The sequence below is a fragment of the Panthera onca genome (assembly GCF_046562875.1).
Source record: "Panthera onca isolate mPanOnc1 chromosome E1 unlocalized genomic scaffold, mPanOnc1 haplotype 2 h2.Chr16_ul_6, whole genome shotgun sequence".
Taxonomy (NCBI): domain Eukaryota; kingdom Metazoa; phylum Chordata; class Mammalia; order Carnivora; family Felidae; genus Panthera; species Panthera onca.
Window position 1 is genome coordinate 413,629 of NW_027675820.1, and position 20,770 is coordinate 434,398.

General features: G+C 39.7%; 2 protein-coding genes across 5 annotated transcripts in view; both read right to left on the minus strand.

Annotated features, from left to right (window-relative positions):
• Positions 1 to 14,326, minus strand: LOC144615289 (EF-hand calcium-binding domain-containing protein 13-like). Its single transcript, XM_081794834.1, has 8 exons — positions 14,206 to 14,326; positions 13,835 to 13,906; positions 10,660 to 10,803; positions 10,014 to 10,085; positions 6,062 to 6,211; positions 4,492 to 4,542; positions 694 to 837; positions 1 to 11 (listed from the first exon to the last, which is right to left on the minus strand). Exons 1-8 carry the CDS (start codon positions 14,324 to 14,326, stop codon positions 1 to 3), a joined length of 765 nt encoding a protein of 254 aa, XP_081650960.1.
• Positions 14,047 to 20,770, minus strand: part of LOC144615348 (pleckstrin homology domain-containing family M member 1-like) — a 20,453-nt gene continuing 13,729 nt past the window's right edge. For 3 of the 4 annotated variants that reach the window (XM_078442280.2, XM_078442279.2, XM_078442281.2), the window contains 3 exons: positions 16,591 to 16,817; positions 15,503 to 15,661; positions 14,047 to 14,657 (listed from right to left, as the gene is read on the minus strand). In XM_078442280.2, the coding sequence (XP_078298406.1) occupies positions 14,533 to 14,657; positions 15,503 to 15,661; positions 16,591 to 16,817 (511 nt within the window). In that variant the 3' untranslated portion in view covers positions 14,047 to 14,532. The remainder of the gene's footprint in view (positions 14,658 to 15,502; positions 15,662 to 16,590; positions 16,818 to 20,770) is intronic. The other variant, XM_078442282.2, reaches the window with a different exon arrangement.

The window sequence follows — 20,770 nt, forward strand, 5'->3', positions numbered from 1 at the left end:
TCAATAATAATCTATGGCAAAAGCAATAACCAATCAATGCTGGGGAGGTACTCTTAAACCTAAGACATGCTCATGGGATTCCCATAGAAAAAACAAGCTGGTTAAGATAAACCCCAAATAAAAAGCCACCTAAAACTGGTAAAACTCACCAGCTTCTAGAAGTATTCCCACACGATTTGACACTTAAGAGTGGATGTAAATAGGAAAGGAGATCAAGTTCACAATACATGAAGTCAAAGATGGAAAACAAAGATAAATATGTGACCACTTGGAAACAATGATCAAGACTAAATAATTATTCTTCTGAGATGTAATGAAACCTTGGGTATTTCCTTTGGTTAAAAAAGCAGAATGGGACAAGCAAAATAAAAGGTGAAATTGGGTCTCCTCTGAAGAAAGACTGCAGATCAAAATGAAGCTGCTGATGTCATGTCTTTGTTTTATTACATAATGGTATTTTCCCACCCATGCTTACAAGAAATGAATGCTAATTATCTAAATAAGCATATGTAGAGTATGAACAGATAGATACGGTCAGTAAATAAATTAGCAGACTATTTTGGCTCTAATTTATATCAACCTAGGCCTCACTGCGACTGCCTTTAGCATTTTACCTCCATATAAAACACTCTAAAACTGGTTCCTATAAACAGGAAAAAATGAGCAGAATCTCAAGCCAAAAAAAATGCTCACCACCGATGTCACAATATTTAAGGGCTTCACTGACGTCCTCCTCAGCTAAATTAACATTCAAACTTTTCAGGGCATGCTCCAAGTTACGTATGCCAATCTTGCCATTATCAACACTTGTCAAGATATAAGCAGCTTCTTTAACTGCTACAAAGATAAATAAATATATATAAGATACTATTATTTTAAAAAATGCAAAATAGTTTGCCCAGAGTCCACTATAGGTGAACTCTCAATTTAAGTATATATATTTAACTAAAATCTCTGCAGAAAAAAAGCAAAGTATTTTCTACTTGTAACTGACAACCTATTTATTTCAAGCAGCATTTAAAAAAATTAAGGGCGCCTAGGTGGCTCAGTCGGTTAGGCATCCAACTTCAGCTCAGGTCATGATCTCATGGTTCCTGGGTTTAAGCCCCGCATTGGGCTCTGGGCTGAAAACTCAGAGCCTAGAGCCTGCTTCAGATTCTGTGTCTCTCTTTCTGCCCCTCTTCCACTTGTCCTCTCTCCCTCTCTCTCTCTCTCTCTCTCTCTCTCTCTCTCTCTGTCTCTTAAAACTAAACATTTTAAGAAAAGAAAAAATTAAACCAAAAAATTATATGCAGAATATGATGGGTTACCTGAATCCACTCATCCATTAAATACTGAGTAAGCTGTGACCCTTTCTTAAATAATAGTAACATCCTGTACATGTAGATCTAAAGACTTCTATCAACTGATGAAATAAACGAAAAAAAAATGCTAAAATTTGAGATTAAAGCTCTTGATCTCCAGGGCCACTACCAGTCTATATTGTGCTTTTGTGTGAATTGAAAAAAGGCACCCCTCTCTATGTATCAATTACAAAGAGGCATACCTTCCTCTAGGTAGCTGCAATCTAGCATTGGTGGTCCTAGCCTGGAGAGCACAGTGGAATGTAGAATGCATTTCAGTCTCTACTTGTACCCTCTCAACCAGGCATCTTTGTGCAAGCACAACCCATACAACCAAATGTAGTCCTGTTGATACCACACCAATTTAAAATATAAAACATGATCATTACTGGGAGTTTCAATTTTTTGTCAATACCATTTCTCACCCCATTTCTCTCTCAACCCCAAAACGAAGTTGTCATGTATGTTTCCACAGTCCGAAAATCGTTGCATTATACTAACAGATCTAAACCTTCAGTTGGAAAGAATACCATAATACCATTTTAGACCTATATTCATTTTTACTAACATTTATCTTATAGCTACTAAGACCAACAATGAAAATTTCAGCCCTCTTAAAGAGTTTCCTTTAAATTCCTTGAAGACAGGGACTGAATTTGTCATGTCTGTAAATAAAATTATAATACATTATATAGTTGGTACTATGAGAAAAATGTGTGCCAGATATGAGCACTGAGCACTCAGATATAAAGCACTGAGACAGTTCACCTAACCTATAACTCTGAAAAGTCTTATGGGTTGAGGAGTGATGTTTGAGCTGAGTTTGGGGGGAAAATGTGAATTTGTTTGACAGAAAATATACAGAAAGGAAACAGCACATGCAAATATACGGAACCAAAAGCACATGGAAGATATGGAACCAATTTAAATTATAATAAGTAATATGGTTACAGAATAAATACAAATGCAGAAGTGATGAGAGATGAGGCTAATGAGATAAGAAGACAGATTTATTGTCATTCTTTAATTCCATAAATATTCACAATTATATAAGTCAATAATATAAAAGATTTGAAACAATGCCTAGCACAGTAAATATCATCTAATATTAGCTATTCAATTAGCTATTAATAAGGGGCTTCTGAAAGCCAAAATTGTGCTAGGATCTGGAGAAACAATGCTAGGACTTGTAGCAAAATGGAAACATGGTTCTTGGCCCAATGATGCTTCCAGGCACGTAAGAAAAAGAATCATTAACCAAATAATCAAAAATATGACTAGAAAACAACCAGATTTTAACATGGGCAGAAGACCTAAATAGACATTTTTCTGAAGAAGACATACAGATGGCCAACAGACACACGAAAAGATATTCATCACCAATCTCAGGGAAATGCAAATCAAAATAACAATGAGATATCACCTTACACGTGTCAGAATGACTAAAATCAAAAACATAAGAAGTAACAAGTGCTGGCGAGGACGTGGAGAAAAAGCAGCCCTTGTGCAATGTTGGTGGAATGTAAATTGGTACAGCTGATGTGGAAACAGTATGGAGGTTCCTCAAAAAGTAAAAACAGAAATACTATTTGACCCAATAATTCCACTACTGGGTATTTACCCAAAGAGAACAAAAACACTAACTCAAAAAGGTATATGCACCCCTATATGTTTATTGCCGCATTATTTACAACAGCCATGATATGGAAGTATCTCAACTATCTATCAATAGGTGAATGAATAAAGATGTGGTATATTATGGAATTTGACAAAACCATGGAAAAGAATGAGATTTTTTTTGCCATTTGCAACAACATGGATGGACCTAGAGGGTATTATACTAAGTGAAATATGTCAGACTGAGAAAGACAAACACCATATGATTGCACTCATATGTGGAATCTAAAAAACAAATAAAAAAAAGAAAAGCAAAATCAGACCTATAAATACAGGAACAAACTGATGGTGGCCGGAGAGAAAGGGGGATAATGGGTAAAAGGGGTAAAGGAGAGTAGGAGATACAGGTTTCCAGGAATGTAATGACTATGTCATGGGAATAAAAGGCACAGGAAAGGGAATATAGTCAGTGATATTGTAATATTGTTGTATGGTGACAAATAGCTATGTTTGTGGTGAGCATAGCAAAATGTATAGAGAATCACTACACCTGAAACGAATATAACATTGTGTGTCCACCGTACTCAAATAAAAAAAGTTTAATGAGAAATTATATTATTTTGGTCTTAATGAATTAAGATAATTCAAAGTTCTCTAATATTTTTGCTACTTTTTTTCCTAAGTAAGCTCTACACCCAACATGGGGCTTGAACTCATGACCCTGAGGTCAAGAGTTGCATGTTCTACCAACTGAACCAGTCAGATGCTCCTACTTTTGTCACTATATAAGCTAAAATATATTGAGCATTTCTAGTGTCATTTAAAAAAATATTAATGGGTATTTATAGTATGAAGTAAATGCTATGAAAAAGACATAGTTTAATGAAAGCTTATAATAAAAGAAGCTGACCTCGACTAGCAGATAATGACAGGCTCCCTAGAGGAAATTGACATTCATTCAATTTTTTTTTTAATGTCTATTTTTGAGACAGAGAAGGAGACACAGAATCTGAAGCAGGCTCCGTGCTCTGAGCTGTCAGCACAAAGCTCAGCACAGGGCTCAAACTCACAGACTACGACATCATGACCTGAGCCAAAGTGAGACACTTAACCAACTGAGTCACCCAGGCACCCCATCACTCATTTGAAAGATGAGTAAACATTAACTAGGCAAAGAGTGTCAGGGAAAACTATTCCAGGGAACAAAATACGCAAAAGCTTTGTAGTTGGAGTTCTAAGGAAATGAAAGAAAGCCATTGTACTTGAAAATGCAGAAAGCAAGGGTAATGGTACAAAATTATACCAGAGAGCTAGGACATGCAGGATTTTGATCTTTAACAACAATGAAAAATGTTTAAAGAGTTGAAAATAGGGGGACATCACACAATCAGATTACTTTTTTGAAAAAAAAAAAATTACTCTGGCTGGAGTGGGAAGAATGGACTAGGAATCCATTGGCACCTGGCAATGATCCTAAAAAATAACTCCTTCATAGGGAATGCTTTCTTGTATACATATATAAAGTCCTTACCATCTGCTGTTGGTAGTTTCAGATTTGAAGACAAAGCCTCTTTCCTAAAGTCTGCAAATTTAAATAGAGAGATTATGCCATAAGGAACAGCATCCTGATTTTACCCAGTTTGGAAGAAAACCAATGGATAAATTACATACTTCATTTCTCAATAACATTTAGCATTGACCATCCCCTTCTTCTCAAAATCCTCCACTAGCTTCCAGAATAACGTTCTCTACTCATCTTCCTCTTACTTCTTAGACTCCATGGATTCGTCAAGCTCCACCAAGCTTCTTAAATGTGGCTGAGATTCTAAAGTTACAAATGCTTCCTTTATCCCTAAGAGAACAGCTTAATCCCCAGGCTCATATATTCAATAACGTGTTTAATTATTAGTCTGAATTGTCCTTTTTTAGTCCTGCCTGCCTACCTATCTATCTAATTCTGGAGCTTTTCCTAAGGACAAGGTGCAGTTATACGCTTCATCCTATACATTTTCTACACAAATGCAAATTGATACAGAGATCTATTTGAGGGACAAGTGATAGAAACAAAATATGTCCATTTGCATAGATGGACCACATCGCAGTTAGAGAGCAGTTTAGAATAACTCACAACTAGTACAGGTATTACCTTGAAGCAAAAGGAGGTTAGAATCAAGATACATTATATTTACATTAATTTTTAAAATGTGATCCAAGCAGGATTAAAAAAATATAACTAACCTATTAAAAAGTACTTTCAAAATAGTAGGTTTGGCAATTTTACAAGATAACTCTAAAACAGAATTTCTCAACCTGAGCAAAATTACATTTGGGGCCAGCTAATTATGTGGGGGAGTGCTGTCCTATACATTATAGGGTGGTTAGTAGCATCCCTCACCTCTACTCACCAGATCCCAGCATTCCTCCCCCATCAGTTTTGACAATCTAAACTGTCTTTGCAGATTGCCAGTTTTCCCTGAGACACAGATCTGATCTCATTTTTTAGCTGAAGTTAAATTTAAAGGCAGGGGATGGCTTTCCAAGTATTGATAAAACCCATCTGGGTATATCCCAGATAAGAATATGGATGGATCAGGTAAATTCTTTGTAAATAGAGCAAATAGCCAGATCAACACTTACACAGAATGTTATATAGACCAATGGTTTAATTGTTCAACAATAACTTGTATTTTTCAAAGAGCCTGTCACCTAAAAGAAAAAGAAAGCTAGACAACTATTAGGACCTCTCTAAAATTCATAAAAGGAAAGGGATTAACTTTGAAATGAAATTACTCTAGAAAGAAACATTTTAAAGCCATATGACAACGTATATAAATACTTTCAGACCAAGTTTACAATGCAGTCCAAGAGATCATCCAGGAATTTGATACTGTAATAACTAAATCTCCGTGAATATAGAATATAAGATATATCTCTAAATCTGATCTGTAGTAAATTGCATTTCAATACATTTACAGTAGTATTTAGGAACTAAGTATTAAGATTTAATTAATTAGTATTTGGTAAAATATTTTAAAACCTTGGATAAAATTTTAGAAGAAATTTTTATTACAAGTTGCTGGTTATCTGCTCAATCAACTCACCGTCGAGCAAGGAATCATCCAACACTTCTTGAAAACTATTATCAGTGAAATAAATTCTATTGGTGTTTCCAAGTACATCTGCATAGTTGTCCTTGCCAGACTGATCACTTTCTTCCATACATTCCAATGTACCGATGATGTCATTCAATACTACAAACACAGAGAATATACATGCAACATGTAATTCAGTCCATGGATCTAAATTTTTGGAACATAACAGTAAAACTGATGGATTCTTCCAGTTTTGCACTGTCCAAAATGGCAGCCACTACCCACATGTGGCCATTTAAAAAGGTAGAGCAATCCGTTCTCCACTATAGTTTTCTATAGCCCCTTATCTTTATTCTTAAAATTATTTTGTTAAAACTCTGGGTTCTGCGTGGGCTATTCCTTTATGAACAAAAAAGTATGCCAAAGTTTCTCTAGTGATTCTATTAACGAGCTCACCATTTCATAAAAAATACCCTCCATTCGTCACACCTGCTCCCAAACTCCAATCCTTCCCTTTCTACTTTCTTTCCCTACACCCCTTGCTCCTGTCAGCTCACTTTACCCAATTTAGAGAATCAGCAAAGCCTATTATGTTTAGCATGATAATATCAAACATCTGAACTAGGAAATCCATGACTGACCACCCCCCCCTTAATTAAAACAAACAAAAACCTCTTCACATTTCTAAAGTACATGTCTAAAAAAATAATCTTTCAGAATTCATTAAGAGAAATATATAATAAATTACTTTAAAATTAGCTAATTTATGTGAAAGTATAATTTAATATATTATGTTGTTCCATGAGTTAGTCATTAGTCATTGGTAAGAAGTTTCAAAAATAGGCCATGTGAGGAATGGTTGAAAGGAAATCTGAGTCCAGAGAAAAGATGATTCAACATAAAAGAAAGAAAATATAAGAGCTCTCCTCCCATCCCTGGAGGGCTACTGACGGGGAAGAGTCCAAATGTTAAGTTTGGGAATGGAATTATAAGGCAGGATTTCCATCAAATATGTGGAACAATTGACTAGTTCTACAGCTGTCCAAAAATTATGGAATGCGCTGCTTCAAAGAGTCATAAGGATTTCCAAGACAAACAGTAGGATGAGTGTCCCTTACGATTAGCCTGTCCCTGAAGCCCACTAATGTGTTTTTTTAATTTTTTTTTAATGTTTATTTCTGAGACAGAGAGAGACAGAGCATGAGTGGGAGAGGGGCAGAGAGAGAGGGAGACCCAGAATCTGAAGCAGACTCCAGGCTCTGAGCTGTCAGCACAGAGCCCGACACGGGGCTCGAACTCACAAACCGCGAGATCATGACCTGAGCCAAAGTCGGACGCTCAACCAACTGAGCCACCCAGGCACCCCTAATGCGGTTTTTAAATAAACATGTAAAAATCGAAAAAACTCCGTATCTAATTAACACAGAAACTATCAAATCCTCTACTATAGACCTCATTCTCTGACCACAGTAAACTAAAAATAAACAACAAAGAGAGGACAATAATGAAATTCAAATTCAAATTTAAAATTTTTAAATTCATTTAAAATTTTTCAAATAATTGCTTTAAAATTTAAGGTTTTTCTCTTAGGCAACTCTTACATCAAGGAGAAAATCAAAATACAACTGAATATGCTTAGAAAAAAACAAGAATAAAGACTTTGATAAACCAAAGTCTTACTGAAATGAAAATTGATAGTCTTAAACATTTATTTCTCAGTAAGAAGAAAAAAGTAAGTTCATAATTTAAACAACTTAGAAAAACTACAAAATGGACAAAAGGGAACAATAGAAAGGACATCCTAAAGATAAAAGCAGAATTTTTTTTTTACTACAAATAGAAACACTAAAGATAAATCTAAGATGTAGAGCTTTAAAAAGAGAGATAATTAAAAGATCTGCTAGGAAATCTAGAAGAAGATATATATATATATATGTGTATATATGTGTGTATATATACACACATATATACACACACACACACACACACAAATATATATATACAAATTTAAGAATGAGAAAATAACCAGACACAAAAAAATCAAAAGAATTATCACTGCATAGGATTGTACTAATATTCCCAAAAAACACTTGAATAAAATAAATTTCCTAGGAGAATAAAAATTACCAAAACTGACAAAATAAAACAGAGGATGGCAATAAGCAGTCCACCAAAATCAAAGTCAAAGATGAATAATAAACTAGAAAAAAAATGGCAATAGACAAGACAGAACATTAATGTCCCTTATATATAAAGAGCTATTTAAAAAAAAAAAAAGAGCTATTTATAAATTCATATGAAAAAGACAATCTAATTAAAATAAAAGAAAAGCATATTCGACAATCATATGAAAAATGTTTTACCTCACTAGTCATTAAAGACATGCATATTAAAACAATAATAGAATTCTTTTACCAGCAGAATTTTCAATAAATAATATCCATTACTGATAAAAGTGTGAATTTTTACAAACTTTTTGGAGGATAATTAAGCAGTAGCTGTTAACATCTCACATCTGCATATATTTCAGTCTAGCAGTGTGACTTCTGAGGGTTTTATCCCCCAGGAGAACTTTATGCACATATATACATACAACAATGCTCATCAAAATGTTTCAGTGGTGAAAAATTGGCAAATTTTCAGATTTTTAATTGGCAAATATCATCAAAAGTGTTGTGGATAAAATGACAGTACATCCCCCAAATGGAATATTATTGCAGTCTTTAAAAAGAATGAGGTTGCGGGGCGCCTGGGTGGCGCAGTCGGTTAAGCGTCCGACTTCAGCCAGGTCACGATCTCGCGGTCCGTGAGTTCGAGCCCCGCGTCAGGCTCTGGGCTGATGGCTCGGAGCCTGGAGCCTGTTTCCGATTCTGTGTCTCCCTCTCTCTCTGCCCCTCCCCGGTTCATGTTCTGTCTCTCTCTGTCCCAAAAATAAATAAAAAAAAAGTTGAAAAAAAAAAAAAAAAAAAGAATGAGGTTGTTTATGATACAATGGAACATGGAACAATATCTAAGATACACTGTTAATTTCTTTAAACCTGCAAGTCGTGGAATATTATGGACATGGTAATTTTATTTTAAATTTTTTTTTTAACGTTTTATTTATTTTTGAGACAGAGAGAGACAGCGCATGAACGGGGGAGGGGCAGAGAGAGAGGGAGACACAGAATCGGAAGCAGGCTCCAGGCTCTGAGCCATCAGCCCAGAGCCTGACGCGGGGCTCGAACTCACCGACCGCGAGATCGTGACCCGGGCTGAAGTCGGACGCTTAACCGACTGAGCCACCCGGGCGCCCCCATGGTAATTTTATTTTAATTAATTAATTATTAATTAATTGATTTATTTATTTAGAGAACAAGCAGGGGCAGAGAGAGAAGAAAACAGAGGATCTGAAGTGGGCTCTGTGCTGACAGCAGAGAGCCCAATGTGGGGCTTGAACTCACAAACCATGAGATCATAACCTGAGCCAAAATCAGACATTTAACCAACTGAGCCACCCAAGTGCGTCTAATTTTTAAATAATATCAGAATACACAAATATTCATAGATTCAAATAAAAAAGGCTAAAGGGATATTTACCACACTTTAACAGGGATATTTCCAGAAGGTGACATTACATGAGCCTTGCACTTTATATCTCTTACATTTCTGGTCACTAAATTTTTTTATAACAGTTTCAAAATTACCATTATTATATAATAAAATGTCCTTACTTTAGCTATTGGAAAACATCATAACCTTGTCATTTTCCCAATCTTTTCCATTCAAATACAAATTCTTAAATGAAAAACAAATGTAATCAAGTTTGCCATAACTGGAAGAGTTCAAATGTAGATGAAACAAACATTTGGCACAGATACTACAAAGAAGATCTGAGCACCAAATATAATGTTTGGCTACGTGACCTCTGAATGAGTCCTGTGTTGTTTGCCATTCAACAGTTTTACCATAAAGTTCTTACCAACAAAAGTGGAAAATTTCTGAGTGTCCTTCAAAGCCCTCATACAGTCTTTAACATTCACCACGTTGTCATCTGTAAGAGAGAGAGGGGAGGGGAACAGACAAGAATCCCTGGAAAACGTAATATTAAAAAGCTCATATGAAAATCAAAACCAGCATACAATTTCTTTACTTTACATACAAGATACTTGGGATTCATTTTCACCCACTGTGCCTTGCAATTAACCTTACAAGATTGTAGATACGCTAGTTCTGATTCTACCTGTAAGGCAACTAACCTACTAAGAAAGTTGTAAGTCCAATAACTTTACTTGGTACAAACCAGCAAAGCTAGGTTTTCTATTCACAGAGCTGGAATTTCCAAACTATGTGTTAGTCACTAAATCAAGATCTATCTAAAGAGAGTGGATACCAATGAGCCCACTCCCCCACAAAATTTCTACCTGCTTGCTAAGAGTATTCTCATTAACTGTAAAAAAGGACTTTAAAAGAAAGTCTCCTCTTTAAGGACATTTACAGCAATACAAGCAAATACCTATAGATATTAGCTCAAAGGAGCCCTATTCGCTTGAACAAAAACCTTGCACACTTTCTTCAGTTACTCCTACCCAAAACAAAAAAATGGATAATAATATTTAAATGCTTACCAGAAACAAGATCTGACTGAAGAATTTTCTCTACCTCTTCTTCAGGTGACTTAATCCCAATATTGCCTAGAAAGCTCTCCAAGTTCTTCCCAGATATCATGTCACCTTCAAGCCCATCAAGAGCTAAGACAATGTCTTGTAACTCTAGAAACAGAAAAAAGTGATTCGGTAATTGAACTAACCTCTGACTTAAAAAACAACAGTAGCCATCACTCAAGACTTTTGTCAGTGGTAGTCCATGAGTTATGATCACCTCTTGAATAAGAAATCTCAGTGAAGAATCCAGCCCTCAGGAAATTCTAAGTCCAGCAAAACAATATGCTTGGTCTGCCATGTTTCTTTGGTGCTAATATAAAATTGGCACAACCAAAATGGTTGCTATGGCTGAATTTTTCACTGCAATGACACAAAGTAGTTATTTTAAACTAGAGCTCTAATGGTAGCAAACAAAATTAACTCATCCTGGTGGAAGTGAAATAGATTTCAGAATCATGAGAAATGTAAAATTGTAAACACAAGTATCACAAAGACTCACTCACCTTTTCTTTTCAATTCTACCAAGATCCAGTTGTACTCTGGCATCTGGAATTTTGCTTTATTTCCAGCCCTTTCAAAGGAGGCAGTGTTAAGTACATTCAAATCCTGGCTCCAGGATTTGTGACCTGAAACTATCTGACCTTGAGCAAATTATTACTATTTAACCCCTCTATCAAATTCAGTAGTCTTATATCTAAAATAATTTAATAATACTATCTACCTCACACAGTTAATATGGAGATTAAATATATGATGTATGAAAAACACTTAAAACAACATTAGGTATATAGCAAACACTAAGTGTCATATTAATAGCAATAAAGTTACTATTATTATTATTATTATTATTATTATTATTATTAAGCCTTCAGGAATAGCTGCAAACAGTAATCACAGCTTCTTAGTACCTCCGATCCCGCTTCACTTTCTGTCCCCCTAACATCTCAGCGAGGCAACTGCAAATGACAGTCACCTAAAAACCTGTATCAGCTCTGCTTGTTTTACCTAAAGCTTGGTTCCCTTTAAAATATGGTTTCTTTGCACAGACACCTTAAGAGGAGTCTGCTCATCCTCCCATGCTCCACATAGGACCAGGAAGCAGAGAAACACTCCTAAGATTCTGCTGTCTGGCTATTTTAGTTCCACCTTCAATCAAACCTATCCCTCCCCTGAGATTCAGGCCTGTCATTGACCTACACTACCCTCCGGACACCATCATCTACTGACTTTCTGATCACTCTTTCACCTTCTTGGAGGATCTTTGGTCACCCTGCTCATAATCCTCCCTCAGCCCCATTTCCCATTATCATCTGATGACAATAAGAATGACCTTGACCTCTCAACTCCAAAAACTTTCACTTCCTTTCCAAAGTCATCCAGATCAATGGCTATCCTTAATCCTCATCAATACCTAGAACTGCCTGCCCAACCTCTAAAATCTTCAACTACAAGATCAGACACTGACCATAATCCCTTAAAACTGTGTGTATACTGAAGGAAAGCATAGAACTTGATCCACAATATGCCTGTTTTCTCAGCCCCTCCAAGTTTGTCAACAAATAGTCCAGGCACAGTGAACTAACCTTATCAGTCAGTAATGAAGGGAACAGTCTGAGCATATGACAGTCAACCTTGCAAGGAGACTTTTCTAAAAAGAGCAGTTTCAGGCCTGCTATGTTAACACTTTTCTTCCAGGGTGGCCCTTCCTCACTCTTCCCTGTAATTATTGGCCTTTTCTTGCACTGGCTGACAGATTCCAGTGTCAACCCCCAATCATTATGACCAGCTCCCAGATTCAGGTACCTAAACTACACCTTTCTCCTTTTTCACTGTTCTCCTTTCTCAATGGTTTAGTTTCCATTTTTTTTTTCCTTCCTCCACATAAAAAGTTATCTGTCCTGAATACCAGTCTTTCTGAACTCTGTTTTCTGATTTCAAAATTAACTACCATTTACCAAGTATATAGTATGTGCCTAATAATTAGATTATGTGCTTTATATGTGTTTTTGCAGTTGATCCTGACAACTCTAGGAGAAACGTGATTTTATTAGCTTCCTTGTTTTAAAGATGAGGAAACCAGAATGACCTACAGAGACTACCCAGCTGGTAAGTCAAAAACCCACAAACCACCATGTATCAAACTCCATAGCCCATGTTCTTTTCTACCTGTGTGCATTGTTTCCTATAGCACGGCTAATCTATTTCACTATACTATATTGATGCTAATTATGTTACGTGACCCAGGTAACATATTTATATGTCAACAGGGAATTATTAAGTACTTTTCTTAACCTAAAAGAGAAACAATGATGTTAAAAATTTTATACCAGGGCAGAGTGGTTATGAAAAATCTGAAAAGTATCTATCTACTTCTTTACACCCAGAAATGACTCCGCTTCCGTTTTCCTAAACATATACCTATGTTGTTATTCTTCTCCTGACAGCGCTCATTGACCAAACAGTCATTTGAATGTTATTCAAATAAATTACCAGTGATAATTAAGTTTTAAACTTATTTTCCCAATAGAAAAGTACACAAACTCCATGAGTATGATCTCCATTGGTTTTAGGTCTATGATTTAACTTTTAAGCAAAAATGGAAGTCAAGTGGTAGGAAATAGCCATGGTACCAAAATGCACATGGTCACTCTTGTATGTTAACAAAATCCAAAGAAAGGAACATGAGGAATGTCTACTAAAGGAAGAGGTAGAAGATTTCTGAGAAATTCTATAATATATAAGCCTTTACACAGGGTAGAGTCCTAAGTCTGAGGCTAAAAATGGTATAGAAAATTTTCATATCTGAAAAATTGTAAAGCTAGTATCTGACTTTACATAAAGTCCAGAACAAAACACACACACACACACACACACACACACACACACACACACACAAATAACAACAACAAAAAAAGGGATTTAAAATAGGTTACACAGGCCCCATTCCAGAAAAAGGCATTTTTCTTTCATCATGGATGCTGCCAACTTTTAATCAAAATCAAGTTTTGCCTGCCTTAAAACAGATCAATGCCAACATGGTAAGCAGAAATTAACAGAACTAGAAATTCTAAAAAACAAAACACAAAGACATCCATTCAATAAAAGTAAATTTAACAGTCACAAATAATTTACTAGTTACCTTTTAACCTGGAGGCATCACGAATATCCTTTACCACTTGTCCAAATTCTTCTATTTGTACTTCATCATCTTCTGCAAGAAAAACATTTTTTTTCAGTTTATTTATTTATTTTGAGGGGGGGGGGGAGGGGAAGAGAGAGAGGGAGAGAGAGAATCCCAAGCAGGCTCCATCCTGTCAGCACAGAGCCAGACAAGGGGCTCGAGTCAATCAGATTCTCTATCCCAGCCCCTTGGACTCTGGGGCTGAGACTAGCCAGTCTCCGTGACTGCTCAGAACATTAGCCCGTTAACTTGGGGGCAGCCACAGTCTGTCCTCTGGAATGGGGAGCAGAATATACTGCTCTACAAAGAAAGTAGTGAAGGAAATGCACGAGGAGGCAGAAACTTGTCAGGAAAGCCACACTGACAGTTCCCAGCTCCGCCTCCGTTCTCTTCCAGAGAAGAGACCCCTTGGGTAAGCTCGGTGAGACACCTTGTCCCCTCCGAAGCCATCTCCCTCAGCTAACTCAAGTTCCTTTGCTACTGTGTCCAAAACAGTTTTAATACAACATCAGAGAAAGACCCAGATCCCAAGTCTTGTAAGTCCCAGTTCCAAGCCCGCCGCTCTCCCACATTTTTCTAGATGGTTAGAAGGGGTGGAGTCCTTGCCTCCTGTCCCCTCCTGTCACTACATCCTTCTTGGGGCTCTGCCTGCTGACTTAGTCCCACAGTGACCTCCTCACCAGTTCTTCATTCCCCCTGCTCCAGACACAATCTTTTTCACACAGTTGATGGTTGAGAGAAGATCGGGGCTCAGCAGTTCTGAAGGGGAGACAGAGAATACCTGTGAGAACACAGAGGACAGTCCCAGAGACTGAGGCACACACCGGCTCTCCCCGCCCCCCGGGGGCTGAGTCCTTCCAGATTAGGCAAGGGCTCCCTCCCAGAGGCCCATGGAGATATCCCTACAATGGCTGCTAGAGGTCAAGGGTGGCTAGGGGTGGGGGCAGGAGGGGCAGGAGTAAATGTATGTTTACTACCACACATCCTAGCTAGGGTACATGCTGGTTCGCGCCACGTTTGAGGGTTTCTAGGGAAAGGAAATGTCAAAACAGGCAGCACAGAGGCCGAGGTAAACCTTGCCTAATGAGAGAGGCTCTTCAGGTGAAGAGTGCAGGGATGTTGATCAGAGTACGAAAGAGGGAGTAAGGGGCAAAGTCATGGACCTGTGGAGCCTCCACGAGTGGCTCTGAGGTGGGGAGTTTGCCCTTGGCCTCGAATCAATCAGGCCATTGACCAAAGTCAGGACTTGATGGTTAGAGCTGAGCCTTCAGGGCCACCAGTCTGGCATTCAGCACTGGTTCTATGAGCCTCAGTTTGCTCGTCTGTAAAGCGGGGATCATAATAGTTTCCACCGCATGAGAAGCTGGCATGTGAAGTGCTCAGCATACAACACACTCTCGCTAAATGTTGGCCGCTGCTGTCCTCTGTTACTGGGTGTGCAGAGCCTTTCTGGAGCCTGCACCCCGGAGAATCTCCTAACCGGAGGGGCATCGTAGCCACTAGTGAAATCCTCTGCTCAGCAAAGGCACTCCTGGGTGCATTCCCAGGCTTGGAGTGGGACGAGAAGTCCTGTGAGTAGACCCCACTCATCCTCTCCCCTCTCCCACCCTGAGACCCCGGCCAGACCTTTGCAGTCCTCGTGGCAAATGTTTTCCGAGTGACTCTTGTGATCATTGCACCAATAGTGGCTGTTGATCTGGAAGACGCCATAGTCGAAGCTGCCGTCTGCATTTTCATTTACCTTTGATAGGTTGAAGTTGCTCTCCACAAAAGCCAGGCACAGCCCTTAGAACAGGGAGAAGAAGGTTTTTAGAGGGCTCTGAACTGAGGGACAAAGGACACGGAGGAGAAAGGGAGACGGGGAAGCAGAAGAAAGGAACAAGGCCTAAGAGGCTAGACGGGGCGAGCTGGCCGGAAACACCCATTAGCTTCTCTCCTCGCCCTTCGGTCCATCCACCTGCCCCTCAGTACAACCGCTCATCATCCCGCTGTCCATCCGCATCTCCTGCACTTGATGATCGCCTACTGTGTGCCATGACCCGTGCAAAGCCCAGTGAGGGACATTCAGCTGGGGCAAAGGCAGCTGGTGCCTTCAGCAAGAACGAAGACGCACCCCTTAAAGGACCACAAGACAAGATAAAACGAGAAGGACGGCACAAGACAGGTGTGTGCAAAATCTGGGCAAAAGGAAGCTAGCCCCACCAGGGAGGAGGACGAAGCCTTTGCACTGCCTGCTCCCTCTGCCTGGAATGCTCTTCCCCAGACATTTGGGTGACCCGGTCCTTTGCCTCATTCAGTGCTGCTCAATGTCACCTCCTCAGAGAGGTATTCCTTGACTTCCCCTTCAAGGACAAGGTTACCTCTCACTCCCCTGGCTTTATTCTGCTGCATAACATTTATCACCACCAGGAAGTGCTTCATATGTTTGTGTGTTTGTTTGGGACTCGCCTCTCCCCCTAGAATGCGAACACTGTGAAGGAAGGGGCTTTGTTGATGTCTCTGTCCCCAGCCCCTAAAATAGTTCCCGGTACATAGTAAGTGCTCAGTTAATAATATTCAGTGGAAGGAATATAGAATGTTGGGAGGGGCTTCTCGGGGAGGGCTGCTTTTTGAACTTGGCTTCGAAAGATGAATGATGGAAAGATGGCCACATAGGAGGTGACCAGGAGCAGAAGAGGAATGGGGGGGCGGGAGTGTGAGAAAGCAGCACTCACAGTCACTCAGGGAGTAGCCCTCACACCTATCCAGATCCTCCTTGTGCAGCACTCTGGCCAAGTCACAGCGACTGATGAGCTTGGCCTCATTTATGGCAACGAGGCAGCTGACCAAGGACATGAGTAGCATCCTCATCATCTTCGGAGGGGAGAAGGTGCAGCTGAGGGCCTGTGGTCCCGAGGATCTCCCAGACGTGCTGCTGGTCTCCTCTGAGCACCTGAGGAATCTGGAGACAGCAGCCAAATGTCCCGGCTCACTCACGGCTCCCCGCCTGGCTATTTCTCTTTCCTCTCACCATTTTATACTTTCTTTTACTACAGAAACTTTCAAACATTTACAAAATAAGAGAGAATAATATCATGAATCTCCATGTAGCCACTGCCCAGCGTCAACAGTGAAAAACCGAGGCTGATCTCCTTTCATCTATAGGTTTTCTCCTGTTTTAGCCATTCTCACTCTTGTAAAGGACACCTGGCTATGGGCAGCATTTGGGTACAGGGGTGGGGAGTGAGGCTGGCAAAGGAGACTGATGAGCACTGGACTTTACTGGTACTTGCGTGTGTGGGTTTGAACATGTGCTCTCGTAGGAAGGGCCAGGCCACTGGGTGTTGGTCTGCCCTCAACCCCACGCTCCCAGACGCATGATATGTGACTTTTCCCAAGGGTATACCCTGCCATGTGCAATTCCTGAGAGGCTGTCTTATAAGCTCTACACCTTTGTTTCCACTCAAAACTGGGGTCACTCAAGTAAAAGTGACCTTGTTGAAGAAATAAACTTCACTTTCACACTCTGTGTGTGTGTGTGTGTGTGTGTGTAGGGGGAGGTGCAAGGGGCGGGGACTCTGGATTCACATCGCCTGCTTTCAAAGGTTGGGCTGCAGTGTGACCTTGGGCAATATACTTTACCTCTCCGGGCCTCATTTGTAAAAGGAAGATATGCCAGTACCCACTTACTAGGGTTGTCATGATGATTAAACGAAATGATAAATGCCTAAATCTTGGTTTTGCATTCCCCCCCAAAATAGGAAGCAAGACTTCTGGGACAAAGGTTGATTCCTAGGCTGGAGTTAGGAAAGAGTATAAAATAAGTCTGAATTATCTTGTGCTAGAAAGTAAGAAAGTGCTCAAAATATGGATTGGGGCACGTCAAATGGACATGAGAGCCAGCTCAGAGGGGCACCCACTGGCCAAATCTGGAACACTTTCTTGGTAACAGCTTTATTGAGATAAAATTCACAGTACATAATTCACATACCGCACAATCACTTAATTTAAAGCGTGCAGCTCAATAGTGTGTTTGCAGAGCCGTGCGACTATGATCGCGGTCAATTTTAAAACATTTTCATCAACCCAACAGGAAACCCCATACCCATTAGCTGTCACTAATCCACCCCTCCTCCAACCCCTGCCCACCACAAGCCTACTTTCCATTTCTCTAGATTTACCTAACCTGGACACTGCACACAAATAGTCACACCATAGGTGGCCTTTGAGCCCGGCTTCTTTCGCTTAACGATGTTTTCAAGATTTATTCATGTTGTGGCAGCCACTGGGATCTCATTCCTTGTGATGAATCCTTCTTTTGTCTCTCTATTGATCGTTTTATAGACTTTTGGGCTACTTTGGGGCTATTATGAATGACGGTGCTGTGAACATTCACGCACAAGTGTTTGTGTGGACAAATGTTTTCATTCCTTCGGGCATATACGCCAAGGAATGGAACTGCTGAGCCATAGAGTAACTTCAAGTTTCAACTTTGGAGCAACTGCCTGACTTCAAAGTGGCTGTACCATTTTACATTGCCATCGGCTTTTCCACATCCTTACCAACACTGGTTACTTTAAAAAAAAAAAATTATAAAGTTTATTTAGTTATTTTGAGAGAGAGAGAGAGAGAGAGAGAGGGTGCACAAAAGCTAGGGAGGGGCAGAGAGAGAGGGAGAGAGGGAGAATCCCAAGCAGGCTCCTCACTGTCAACGCAGAGCCCAATGCGGGGCTTGAGCCCACAGACTGTGAGATCATGACCTGAGCTGATATCAAGAGGCTCAACTGACTGAGTCACCCAGGTGCCCCAACGCTTGTTTGTTTTTTTAATTCAATTTACTCTTTTTTTTTAAGTAGGTTCTGCCCATGACCCTGATGTTGAGAGTCACCATGCTCTATACCAACTGAGCCCACCAGCACCCCCCCCCACTAACACTTGCTATTAACTGTCTTTCTGATCAAAGCTCTCCTAATGGGTGCCAAGTCGTACACATGATGGTTTGGATCTGCATTTTCCTGGTGGCTAATGACGCTGAGCATCTTTCTATGTGCTCTTTGGCCATTTGCATATCTTTGGGGAAATTCAGTATTCAGATCTTTTGCCCATTTTCTAGTTGGGTTATTTGTCCTTCTTTATTGAGTTGTAAAAATTCTTTATCAGATGGGAATGCAAGCTGGTGCAGCCACTCTGGAAAACAGGATGGGGGTTCCTCAAAAAACTAAAAATAGAACTACCCTACAACCCAGCAATTGCACTACTAGGCATTTATCCACGGGATACAGGTGTGCTGTTTTGAAGGGACACATGCACCCCCATGTTTATAGCAGCACTATCAACAATAGCTGAAGTATGAAAAGAGCCCAAATGCCCATCGATGGATGAATGGATAAAGAAGGTGTGGTATATATATACAATGAAGTGTTACTCGGCAATCAAAAAGAATGAAATCTTGCCATTTGCAACTATGTGGATGGAACTGGAGGGTATTATGCTAAGTGAAATTAGTCAGAGAAAGACAAACATCATATGACTTCACTCATATGAGGACTTTAAGAGACAAAACAGATGAACATAAGGGAAGGGAAACAAAAATAATATAAAAACAGGGAGGGGGACAAAACAGAAGAGACTCATAAATATAGAGAGCAAACAGAGGGTTACTGGAGGGGGTGTGGGAGGGGGGATGGGCTAAATGGGTAAGGGGCACTAAGGAATCTACTCCTGAAATCATTGTTGCACTAGATGCTAACTAATTTGCATGTAACTCTTAACAAATAAAAAATAAAATTAAAAACAATAAATTAAAAAAAATAAAAAATAAAAAATTCTTTATGAGATACATGGCTTGCAAATATTTTCTCGCATTCTGTGGGTTGCCTTTCACTTTCTTGATGGTATTCTTAGAAACAAAAGAATTCAATGATGATGAAGACTGTTTTCTCTATCTTTTCTTTTGTTGCTTACGCTTTTGGTATCGTAGCTACAGAATTAATACAGAATGGTTTCTAAGGTAGTCTGGGACAGTTTGGCCATCGACACAAATAAAGATAGTGACAGGGGAGCTTGGCCGGCTCAGTTGGTGGAGCGAGCGACTCTTGGTTTCAGGGTCATGAGTTAGCACCCCACCTTGGGCCTAGAGCGTCTTTGAAAAAAATAAGGATAGGGACAGATTATAATCTAGTGAAAGAGATAGGAATCCCTGAGTCCTTAATAGTAATAAATAGACAAACAGATACATAACGGGGATGGGGTTGGAGCTCTTCCTGACAATAAGATGGTGAGTGATAAACGTGGAGGTGGTCATGAGGTTGGAAAATCATCACTCTGCAGCCATCATAGATTAGTTTGGGCAAGAATCATCAATGGATATTAAATCTAAGGTGGTGGGAAGCTTGGTGAAGAACTGGATGGGGCACCTGGGCTGGCTCAGTCGGTTAAGCATCCAACTTCGGCTCAGGTCATGATCTCGTGGTTCATGGGTTCAGGCCCAGCATCGGGCTCTGTGCTGACAGCTTGGAGCCTGGAGCCTGCTTTGGGTTCTGTGTCTCCCTCTCTCTCTCCCCCTCTGCCGCTCACACTCTGTCTCTCTCTCTCTCTCTCAAAAATAAATAAACATTGGGAAAAAAAAACTATCAATGCCATGAAAACACAGAATGGGGCTATTTCTGTCACCGTGTGCATGTGTGTGTGTGTGGTGGGTGTGTGCATGCGTATCTTTCCCCTGAAAGCAGGTGTATGTTCCTGAGAGCAAAGGCCTAGGTTCCTCCACCCACAGGCTGCTGCTTGGGCAAGATGGCTGCCCTAATGGCCTTGTTTCCTCACAGATGTCTTCTAAGCTCACTCCGTACCAGCCCGACTCTTGATTTTGGCTTGGGTCATGATCTCACAGTTCCTGGGATCAAGCTCTGCATCACG

Bases quoted from the DNA above. Each gene is read 5' to 3' on its own strand.
- LOC144615289 (XM_081794834.1), bottom strand. From the start codon at position 14,326: ATGGCTTCGGAGGGGACAAGGTGTCTCACCGAGCTTACCCAAGGGGTC. The intron at 10,804-13,834 runs GTAACTAGTAAA...TTCTGTTTCTAG, and splicing joins TGATGCCTCCAGGTTAAAAG to AGTTACAAGACATTGTCTTA. The intron at 10,086-10,659 runs GTAAGCATTTAA...TCTCTCTTACAG, and splicing joins TCAGTCAGATCTTGTTTCTG to ATGACAACGTGGTGAATGTT.